Source organism: Sylvia atricapilla, chromosome 11 (assembly GCF_009819655.1).
Source record: "Sylvia atricapilla isolate bSylAtr1 chromosome 11, bSylAtr1.pri, whole genome shotgun sequence".
NCBI lineage: Eukaryota > Metazoa > Chordata > Aves > Passeriformes > Sylviidae > Sylvia > Sylvia atricapilla.
Window position 1 is genome coordinate 6,269,058 of NC_089150.1, and position 12,115 is coordinate 6,281,172.

The window sequence follows — 12,115 nt, forward strand, 5'->3', positions numbered from 1 at the left end:
AAGGCACAGTCACAGATAAAATGATCAATAAAAAGAGGAAAAAAAAAAAGTTTCAGTATTATAGAAAAGGTCCCATCACACTTTGACCGCTGTCATTTGCGCACTACTTTGAATACTATGATCTGCCAGCACATATTGCACTGGTTTAGAGGAGATGGAACGCAAACAGTTTTGTCCATTTATCAGTTCGGGTTTTAGAAAAGGGGTAGCTAAAATATTCAAAGCCATTAGCCCAAAGTCTAGACACAAATACGTTACCACTACTCCCTTGATGAACTAAAATCAGCTCTCACTAGAGTGTCCAACTTTCCTCATGGACTGAAAAGTCACATCTTCCAACACTGCAAGTTTTAGAGTTTGAAATACCTAAAATCTTAACTTCACGTCCGATGTGAGTGGCTGTCTTGTCTCTGTTAGACTGGGCTCCTGCAAGCTAATCTACCCGAGTTTACCATGCTGCAAAGGCCTGGCCAATTATCCTGCTGGAGATTTTCATTCCATTATTCTGCGGATTTGTCTGACTCACGCTTCTGCCTTTTCCTCAGGACAGGCATTAATAACAACTTTCTTCTCTGACCTACCCAGTTACTCTCATGGAATACACACCAGTACACTTTCGGAGATTCCTGCTCTTCTATTAAACTGAAACTAGTTAACTGTTTCAAACAATGTTGCCAGGCTGATTCATGGTCAGCGACAGACAACAGTGTAGTCCACCACGTCTAGAATGTCTCTTTTTATGCAGAAAGAAACTCCACAAGCATAAAATAAAGTAAAACATACACTTTCCTCTTTTATTTAAATTAAAAGCACACTTAAAATGTCCTTCTACAGAATCACGATTTGTAGAACTGTAAATTTGCTCACATTTGAGCTTGCTTCTTCTAAGAAACAAGTTCATACTAGTAGAGAAAGGTAAATGAATTCCCCAGAAAGATAATTCCTGCATTAAGAAGTTTTCCTATTTGACACATCCCAACAGCAGATAAAAAAATTCCGAAGTTATTAATATGAAGGGTCAGATGCTAATCACAGATGAACCACACACTTTGCTCTTATCACACAAGTACGTCAAGCGGTAATGCACTGGAATTCCAAGTGAGCTTGGAATTTCACCTTGAAATACCTGTCCTCACCTTCCCCTGTGGAGTGCCATGATACCCTCTCCCTACTGAAGTGACAAATTTTTGAACTTTTCAGACCTCTAGCCCTAAAGTAGTCTAGAAACCTGCACAAGGACAAAAGCAGCTCAGTGACTTCAGCTGGTGAAGATCCAGAGCACGGTCATTACCAGCAGCTGCCAAAGGAACAGGACATCTCCCTCCCATGCTGGTCCTCAGTCCTCCCCCACACTTCCTCTGAAAGTCAAGGTAGTTTGCCTTCTTGCAAAGCAGGGAAAAAAAAAAAGGACAATGTCATCAAAAACAGCCAGTCAAGAACAAAAGGTCAGAAAGATAAGAGTGAACCCACAATTTACAGGCAACAACCCAAAGCTTTCACTAATACCTTGCAAAGCTCAGATTGTAACCATACCAATAGCTAAATACTAGATGGGAAAGGGCTGTTTGTCAGCTCCCTTCTCTGGAATGTGAGCCAAACGACTTTATCCTCACCTCCGTGGAAAAGCCAGTGGGATGTAAAATTATTTGTGTTGAATCCAAATTAGCTGTGCTGAATCCAACCATTTCAGCACTCCTGAAGGAAACCTCATTGGTCAAACTGGGACAATCTTCAACTCCTTCCACAAAACCACATTTGCAGGAGCTTGGTGGGAGAGGCTCAGAGGAGGACTTCTATTTAGCAAAGTTTCTTGTAATTAATACACACATTCATATTAAACTGACATTAACAAATCTGTACAGACCATTCTGGAGCTGTACAGTTAACTCTGGGGCTGAAAGACACACTTGGTTACCACTGAAAATGAGCACTAGGAGCTTAAAAAAATTCTTGGAGTTACTTACACTGCCTTAAAATATTAAAAGTAAAATTTCAGAACATCTGGTTTTCCTTTCCACTCCCTATGATATCATGTTTTCCAAGCACATTTGGCAGCTCACTGTAAAGATACAGGCAGACTAAACACACAGGGCAGAGCAGAGTCAAGATGAAAAATTCCAAAGTCCTGGATGCAGTAAATGTGTTTTCTATCTCCAGATTTCAGTTACACAAGTGATATAATAAGGGCTTTTCCCCCACTGGCAACTCATGTATTCTTCACCCTTCTTCTTCCTTGATGAGATGATACACCATGTATCTGCCCTCTCCAGTTTTGGATGTGCCTTTGTAAGCAGTTTTTCATGTATTATGGCATATTCAGAATCCCCATACAGCAAGATTCAGTTGTAGGAAAAAGTAATTATGCTTAAGAGGGTCAGATTTTGTATGTACTTTTCTCTATCTCGCTCTGGGAGATGAGATTAGTTTTCTATATTCCTCCTGACTTAAAGGAAAAAAAAAAAAAAAAAAAAAAAAAAAAAAAAAAAACAAAAAAAAAAAAACCCCACTTCTACAACCCCTGCCATTTTATTACTTGGCTTTGACTCTCCCAGCCTGGAACTGGAAAAACGGATGAAACCAGTTCCAGGGGACTGTTTCTCCTGTGAATTTCCACAGACAGTCAACAATACAGGAGAGTGGCTGTTACAAAAACTTAAAGTTCCCATTTGACCAATTTCTCACATATATTTTATCGTATTTGAAGCAACCTTTGTATCTTTTCCTCTTTACCTATTTATTATTTTTAGCAGGTCACATTTAAAACACAGATTAGTCAGCACAAACGCACATTTAAATTTTGCAAATACTCACATTTTCTTGATGCACAAGAAGGTATCTGACTCATTTATACTCACTAGTGAAGGAACAGCAAACCTAGAAATCCATTAACACTTTCTTGCTCTAAATTCTAGTTTCTCTGTTTTGTGAAAAAACAGTGTGGAAAGGCAAAGACAAGCCTTAAGGATCCTAACATGATAGTCTTTGGCTTAATACCTCACATTTAAAAACAATTTAAATCATGACGTCTAAAATGGAAGAAAAGTACATATTATCAAAAAAACTACTGACAAAATAATAGTCCAAGTGGTTATGCCCTGATTAAAACTTAATGACTAATCAATAAAACTGTAATTGTAACTTTCACCCCAATGCAATTTGGACTAGTTTATCTATTTCTATTGATCAACTAAGACTTTATAGAAAACATGCATGAGAGGGTGTTGCTTTGTGCTGTTTTATTAGAGATTTATTGTTTCAAATCTCTAATTCTCTATCTCTGTTATTTTAGAGCTTAGTTCTCTCCTCACACCCATCACTCCAAGAAGAAAAGTTAGCAAAAACAGGAAAATGAGATGGAAAATGGCTGTTACAACATCACAGTTCCCACACCATAAAGCCACTCTGCCATTTCAGTGCCTACCATTATAGATTTCTCTGGCCTTTGAGTAGCCAGAGCCAAGCACATGAGACAGCCCTGAGCAACCCATTTAAGTGTGCTGCACCACCTCTGCCAGCCCCAACATGAAAACAGCAAATGCCTGACTTGTAAAGGTCACAGACCAGCCCAGGGAGCAAATGACACCAGGTTCTCTTGAAAGAAATCCAACTGGGCTTTGGCCACCGCTGATTCAATTACTGGGCTGTATTTTCTCACAGGATTCTCACAGGCACAGGGAGTGTACCAGAAGAAGAGACTTTTTCTTCTGGTTGATCTTACTGCAAAGCACTAGCAACTCTTCACAAGCCCCACTGTCATTTTCCTTGATTCTGCAATAGCACTTGGGAAGCTCAAAACACCTCCTGGATCTGCTGCTCCACGACACATCAGGCAAACAAGGAGTTTTAGGGCTGTGCACTGGTGGTAAATGGCCTCATGCTGATTTCTAACAGCCTTTAGAGAACCTTCATGGAAATAAGTTCTGTGCATTGCCTTAAGTTAGAAGTTACAACCTGACAGCACAGGCTCTAACCAAGCTCATTAGGAATCCACCTGAGGCAGCAACACAAATCCCACCCAGCCCTACATCTCTCACCTTCCATCTGCCCCTACCAGAGTGGTTCTAGCTGCTGCACTCATCTATCTCCATGAACTTGGTATGTCAAATTAAGTTTCCTGGCTAAATCTCATTCAATCTAATCAGTTACATTTCCATGAGAGAATAAAAATTACTTGGGTGTCAAAGTTGATCCCACAGAGAGCAGGGAGAGCTGAGCTGCTTCCCATTGGAATTAGCCAGGCTGTGCTGCTGTAGTAGTGAGGCACCTGGTGTTAAGCTGAAATAAATGTCATCTCCACACTCCTGGTAGCTTGGGATCAACACACACCTAAGCTAAGCCCCCATGGGAAAGAAAAGAAAAAAGTCAGTTAATAAAAGCAGAATATGGAACCACAGACACAACAGATTTTTCTGCCCCATGCCATCGGCTGAGTTTAAGTTGCAGAAGAGCCAGAAAAGCCAGTTTATTTCCACAGAGCCCATTTCCTTACCTCAAACCTGCAGAGACAACCTGCACCCCATTTTATCAGTGCAGTGCCAGACACAGTGTCAAGAACAGGAGAGCAGAGGTGGCCAGTGCTGGCAGGAACAGAGTGGGGTGTTCAGAGCTCAACACCCAGCCCCAAGGCACTGTGCCAACAGTGAGAAACGAGGCTGTTGTAAGAACTGCCACAAGAAATGACACCAAACCCCAGTTTCCATAACTGAATGGTTTCCTCTCCTCCCCTGGACACACAATAGATAAAACTTCCTTCTTACCACTTCCCCAAGGGAGGCAGCCACCATGTGTGTTGCAGGGGACAAGTAAGAAGAAGATCCATGGGGCAGCACGGATTTCACATTCTCATAGGTGATAAAAAAAGCAGCAGCTGAAATTCAAGAATACATGCAATCATTGCACTGCTCTTCCATAACAGGGCTGTAGTAAAAAACAGGATATTTTTACACCAAAACAGCACAACAGTATCAAAAGAATCTGTGAGATAATCCCTTTAGAAGTTTACACTTCTGGCTACCCCGGCCAAACCTCCCCTTAATATCAAAGGTGTCAGGACTCCAGGCCAATTTAGTGAGCTACAGAAAGATGTACTAATTAACCATCAATGTCCAGCACATTTTGAAAAACTGATATCTTCCATACCCATAGAGGGACCATCTATTGGTTAAATTGAATGGATAGTCCTTTTATTGAAGGGGGGAGGAAGAGAAAAACTAGAAAATCAGTTGATTAATTGAAAAGAGAAACAAACCCAAAAAAGCATAATTTGATACAATTCTGCTATCCTGCAATGTGCAAAACTGTTTCAGTAGCAGTTTATTAATAACTTCTCCCTAGCTGTTGTCAGTTAAATATTTTATATTTACCTCCATAATTTTTTTCCAAGCTTCTAAAGGATTTGTAAAAGTTCTGTGCAGTGAACAATAAACACACAAAAACTAAACTGAGCACAGCAACATGAGCTGTGTTTATTCACTGCAACAGTCAACTACAAAGGCACTTACACCTTAAGGGTTATTCCTTTTCCTAAAGATAATTTCAGTTCTCAGTCATACGTTGGAAAGATAAAACTACAGTGCAGATTTTGGAGATGTAAATACTGAAAAAAATGACATGTCTTGCGGGGGAACAGATTTTAATTGTAAAGAAGGGCCGTGTGAATTGCCTTCTACTAATCAAAAGATGCTTATCGCCTCAAAAGGAGATAACAGGGCAGCCAAGATAAAGAACTGAATTTTTTTATATCACCTTATGAAGGACATCAAACATCTGAAGGTGTCAGTGGATTTGTCAGCAAAGTTCTCCTAACATTTACATCCGACAGCACAGATTGCTGTTTTTTCATCCCTCCCTACAAAGACAAAATGGACAAAGGCATCAGGAATTTCAGATGCCTTTTCTCTGCAGGGACTAAAAGCATCTACTTTTTTTAAAGCCTTAGTTTCAAAAGTATTCCTGATGTCTTTACAATTTAAACGTTCTTGTTTCAGGGACATGGGCAGAGCATCCCCAGGGCAATTAACTCAAACACCTGCAGTGCTCAAGCACTTTGAAATTCCATTCATTTTCAGTGCCAAAAGAGAGTGGGTCATGACAAAAGTGTCCAGGACAAGCAAGACTCAAGCCCTCTTCAGCACACAGAAATGCTTTATTTTAGTGTGCTCCTGTAAATAAGGACAGGCTTGTTTTCAGGAATGCTTCCAAGGAATTAGGAATATTTTCAGAACAAACATGCAGCAGCCTTCACTCCAGTTTTGCTCAAGTTTGCTCCACGCTGGAATTCTAGAAAGTGCTCTTCACAGCTGGACGTGGACTCACAGAGTCCAGGCACCCACCACCCACAGGAGAGGAAGCCACATGAATGTCCTATGTGACATAAATTACTATGTAAAGAAGACAAAGCACAATCCAAAGAAAATTTACCATTTGGAAAGGATCCTATTGCAGTGGAAGGAACACCAGCATAGATGCCACGAAAACCACCAGCTTTCCTAAATCCTTGAGGACTCTGAAGTCTTGTTTTTACAGTATCCAGGGGGAAAAGGATCAAGTCAACACACACACCAGCAACTCCACCAGCCTTCAAGACAAAAACATGGAGAAAAGCGCATTAATACTCTCAGGGGTGAAGCTGTGGTGCTTATGTGAGTAACTGAATGATGTGTAACTAAAGCACTGCTGACTGTATCCTTCCTGAGGTCAGGTTATAAACTGATAGTCTTACACACAACTCAACAGCTTCCACAGCTTTAACAAGGCAGGCTCAACAAAAGAAAGTAACAGATATTACAACTTTTAAGCCATTTTTAATGTATTTTCAGAACAATCTTGGTGTTTTGAATAGTGCAGGCAAAGCAATGCAACATTTCCCCACTCCACAGAAAAGCCAGACAGTGGATGTCACTTATCAAGAGACAGCACAAATGACCAACACTTCCAGCAGTTGGGTGATAAAATCAGGGAAAGACTGAAGCAATTCTCCTCCCCTCCTCAGGTATCTCTAGAAAGCACACTCACATTTTTCCAGCAAACGTCTTCATTTAAAGTGTTCACACTCCCTCATTGCCTTTGTCCAACAAAGCCTAAAGGAAGTTGTTGGGGGGTTTTTTGTTTGTTTTTTTTTTAATTAAAACAAAAAGCTTATAGAAAAAAAAAAAAAGTGGTCAAATCACTGAAAGGTTTAGATTGGAAGGGACCTTAAAGATCTCATTCCAGCCCCTTGCCATGGGAGAGACACCTTCCACTATCCCAGGTTGTCCCAAGCCCCATCCGACCTGGCCTGGAACACTGCCAGGGATGGAGCAGCCACAGCTTCTCTGGGCAACCTGTGCCAGGGCCTCACCACCTTCACAGGAAATAATTTTCCTCTAATATCTAATCTAAACCTACTCTCTGTCAGTTTGAAGTCATTCCCCTTGCCCTGTCACCACATGCTCTCTCCATTCTTCTTGTAGACTCCTTTAAGGCGCTGGAAATCATGTTTAAAAAATGTGTTTTCAAAGTAATAAAGAAAAGGGGAATGCTTTTATTCAAAGAATTCATAAAACAAAAGCCTAAAAAATTGATTCAACTCAGGCTCAATCTTCTATTGTCTGTGTTTCTAGATGACTGGGTTTTGGGGGTTTTTTAAATTACCCCATGACACGGCTGATTGTAGAAAATAACTGTTTTGCAAAAACATAAGGGAAAGGCCGAAATAAATAGAAAAAGCACTTTAAAATAAAACACCATCAATAGTTAACATTAATCCATTATGAGACATTATTTAGATGCATTGCTATCCAGAAAACACAGTTTGAAGGCTACCTCATATAGATGAGCACACAAGAAAACAGCTGCAGAGATTTTTAACTCTGCCTGAAAACAAATCACATGTGTGTTACTCTGATAATTTTTTTTCAGGGTAACAGAGGATTCAGAGAGGTGTTCACTATCTACTACTAAAGGTTTAATCAATAAGTTAATTACTCTTTTAATCTAGTTGGCTATTTTGAATGCATTGATTCTTCGTCACTCTTTTTCATCAAAATCCTTATCTGCTCAAAATAGCATTGATCAGATTTAATCAGATTTAATCTAGCCATCTGTTAAAACATGAATCAAAAGTTACTAATTGCTTCTTTAAGTTCTCAAAGTTCTGTACCTTAAATGTCATTTAAATTCATGAGGCAGCTAACAGGGCACCTGTCAGTGGGTGACAATAGCTGTGTGTTTGCAACAGCTCACAGAAAAGAGAAATGACTTTTGGTTCATAAGGCACCTAGAACACAACTTCTCTCCCACCTGTCAGTAACAGCAGTGTTATCAAAAGAACCTTCACCAGGAATTGGAGCAGGATCAGACCTCACAAGGGCCGTGGAGGGGCAGCTCCAATCTCTGCTGTCTGTGATCAGTGACAGGACCCAGGGAATGGCTGGAGCTGTGCCAGGGCAGGTTTATTTTGGATATTAGAGAAAGGTTCTTCCCCCAGAGGGCACTGCCCAGGCTCCCCAGGGAATGGGCACAGCCCCAAGGCTGCCCCAGCTCCAGGAGAGTTCAGACAACACTCCCAGGCACAGGGTGGGATTGTTGGGGTGTGCTGGGCATGACCAGGAGCTGGAATAGATGATCCTTGTGGGTCCCTTCCAACTCAGGATATTCAGTGACCCTATAAACTCCATCATAATGATTAAGCAAAACCAGGACCTAATTGCAACGCATCGAGCCACGACCTCACTGCCCACATCCATCTGCCTCAGAGCATTTGGGGCAGGCAGCTGAACTCCCCTCTCCTGCAGCTTTCCCCACATCAGACCAAGGCACCACATCCCTGATTCTCCACACAGACCAGACAGTGAGCACTGAGTGTTTCCAAGGGAGTGCCCAGCTGGTGACTGGGGCTTCACCTCCCTGCTGAAACCACACATGGAAAAGCAGCTCTGAGGGTGGGAAATGCTCTACAGGATCCCTGTGGCTCTGGTGCGGCTGCTGAAGCCACAAACTGTGGCCACCCATCAGCTCAGCTCAGCTCATCACCTTGGCAGTGGTCAGGCAGGCCACCTGCAAGATGTGGAATATGTAAATTTTTTCCTAAGAAAGAATGTTCTTTGATGTTAAAGGCTTGTAACTTTCAAGCCTAATCAACAAGAAAGGAAATTTAATTGTTGAAACAGGGAGTTACCAACAGGCTCTACGTGATATCCATGTATTAGAAAGCCAAAATACTTGTCACTAGAATTGCTAAAGTTTAGGGCTGCATATGTTTCAATAATGTCAGACCTGGAAGGAGGTTAACAAATCCTGGGAAGAAGGATGTAAAATTGATAGTGGACAGGAAGGATGCAGAATTTATGGGCCACAAGGACATTTATGAGAACCCCAAAGAAAAGGAAGAAACTAAAAGAGAGAGGTCGTCAACTGAGCTGCATCAACTGATTGGGTAAAAGCTAATTCTGGCAGTGGCACATCACAGCCACCAACCAAGGAAACCCACCGACCCAAAAAGAAAGACTGAGCGTGTGGATTAATTACCACGAGAAACCAGAAAATCATTAACCAATAGAAGATACAATACTAATTAATAAGAGAACCTATGCAACTTGCAGCCAAGGAACATTAATGCTTTCATTCGGTAAAGAGCACAAAGTTTTGGTGGTCGCATTGCTGGCTTTGAGGATTCACAACCCAGGAGCACTCTCTGCGCAGAAAAAGAAAATATATGCAGAGAGATACAAAAAATACAATATATATGGATAAACATATATTATATGCGTATAACATATAAATACATATATTAAATACATAAATGTGTCTATTTGATATATTAAATATATAAACATATATATATCGTATATATTATATATATATTGTGTGCATATGTGTATAAACATATATATATATATATATACACACACATATATATATATATATATGCAATTTGTATTCTGTTAATATACCTCTACTCAGTTTATGGCCCGGGCTCTTGCCCACCGGGTAAAACACCACCTTTCGGGCCTGCCCGCTCACTCACTCACCGCCAGGGCGGCGCAGGACTCCCGCGGCTCCATGCAGGGCTGGCGGTGCGGGCTGGCGGCCCCTCAGCGGGGCCGGCCCCGGCGCTCCGGGCACGGCCTCTATGCGCACATGGGCGCAGCCATATTGCCGGCCCGGCCCGCGGTCACCTGCGCGCGGCGCTCACTGCGCCTGCGCGCCGGCCCGGCGCATGCGCACTGCGCCCGGCTCCCGGCAATTAGCGCCGGACGTTAATTAGCGCCGGGCGTTAATTAGCGTCCAGCATTAATTAGCTCGTGCTTAGCGGCGGTTTGCTGTGCAGTACCGGCACAGCCGCTCTCGACTCTTCCTGGCGCCTCTGAGGTGTTCGTGCGTGCGCCTGAGGTGCCTGGGAGCTCTTTGGAAAGCAGAGTTTTCTGTGTGCCCTGGGGAAAAAAAAAAATGAGATCCTGAGGGAAAAAGAGTCCTGAAATTCTGAAATTGAGTTTTCCCTCAATTGGTGTTGATGTCTTCAGGCTGAATTTTCTGTCTCCAGGATGAATTTTCTCCCATTTTGGGAACGTAACTGATGACGTCAGATAACTCCTACAATAAAACTTTGCTTTCAGCATGGTGTAGGATCATATTACCCAAACAAATACGCATCGGACAGGTGGAGAATATATATTAGATAGGCGGGTTCATGCAAATTTTGCTATGCAACAGATGTAGCATTTCCGTCTTGAGGTGCTAGATTTGTGGAAACTTTCACCTTGCACCCTGTGCGGAATAAACAATGAAATCCCCTTGAACCCAAAGCGTTTCCCTGTTTGGAGAGCCCCTAACATCGGCGGCAGTGTCTGCGCAGAGCCTGGTGCAGCGGCTCTCCCACCATCCATGGGGTGTTCCCCCAAGCCAGAGCAGTTCACAGCAAAAGGAATAAACCCTCCCGGTGACTCTCCCGAGAGCTCTGCTGGCTCTCCTGGAATGGAAAATGCCATTTTTCACCCCTATCCCAAACGCTTTTACATTTTGTGTTTGTGTCCTGCTGGCTCTCCCCCTTTCTGCAAAGGGCATTCAATTAATCAGTGGTTCCAAAAGCTGCAGAGAGGATTTTGGCACGGAGTCCCTCACACAATCCTCACCCAGCAGGAAACCACACTTGGAATTACGGGAAATGTGATTCTAGAGGAGGAAGAAAGGGTGAATGTTGGAAAGCACTGCGGTGTGTGCAGAACCAGAAAATTCAGGCAGGCTCCAATTCCAAGATTTCCTTGGCTGCAAGCACGTCACTTGGGATGCGTTTTGGACGTAGCAGCTGGGAATGTGACGATGCCTCACATCCAGCTCAGCTCTCTCCATCAGATTGCTAAGGATGTTTGCAGGTGGGAAGCACTGTGCAGACCTGGGCTGGAATTTCTGCCCACAACAAGCACCGTGACTGGCATGAAAGTGCCATTGCCAACTCCAGCAAACTCATTACAGCTCTCCCACAAGGCTGTGATTTTTTTTTCTAAGCTGCCTCAGTCCCCAGAGACAGGTGATGTTAGAGCAGTCTTCATTTCATTTTGTCTTCATTTTCATTTTGAGTGAAAAGCTCAAAGCTCTACAAGCAAAAAATAGAAAGAACTCGAGTGTGTTGCATTTCTGAACCTCCTTTGATTTTTAAGGCAGCTCCTTGGTTTTCTATCTCTAATATACAATTGTTACAGTAATCTGGTGAGTTATCAGTACCTTGCTTTAGTTTGGACTGTACTGTGTTAATTAAGAAACACTTGTTTGTTTCATATCAGGAATAATCAAACAAGTGGACTCCTTTGGCATCACTATCACACCTGTCCCCGGTATGGTTGTCTGACCACCTGAAGTCCAAGACAGGCCAGTTTGATGTCCTAGGAATTAATTCCTGAAAATTCCCGTGGCAAGGGGGTTAGAACCTTGTTTAATGTCTCTTCCAACTCAAAGCGTTCTGTGATTCTACAAAAACTTTGATCCTGGTTCCTGGAAGAAGCAAGAGCCACAGTTACATATTCCAGCTGTAATAGAGGGGTGACTGGACTGTGAGCAGTTATTACAGTAACACCCATCAGAGCACCTGGCTCTCTGAAAGAACCCTGCTATTTAAACAGAAGTAAAAGGAATTTGAAAT

General features: G+C 42.4%; 1 protein-coding gene across 4 annotated transcripts in view; it reads right to left on the reverse strand.

Moving 5' to 3' along the window:
- SLC25A26 (solute carrier family 25 member 26) overlaps positions 1–10,146 on the reverse strand; it is an 84,121-nt gene extending 73,975 nt beyond the window's left edge. For all 4 annotated transcript variants that reach the window (XM_066327219.1, XM_066327220.1, XM_066327217.1 and 1 more), the window contains exons 1-3: positions 10,011–10,146; positions 6,421–6,577; positions 4,758–4,867 (exon numbers count right to left, since the gene is read on the reverse strand). In XM_066327219.1, the coding sequence (XP_066183316.1) occupies positions 4,758–4,867; positions 6,421–6,577; positions 10,011–10,043 (300 nt within the window). In that variant the 5' untranslated portion in view covers positions 10,044–10,146. The remainder of the gene's footprint in view (positions 1–4,757; positions 4,868–6,420; positions 6,578–10,010) is intronic.
- Between the last annotated feature and the right edge of the window lie 1,969 nt (positions 10,147–12,115).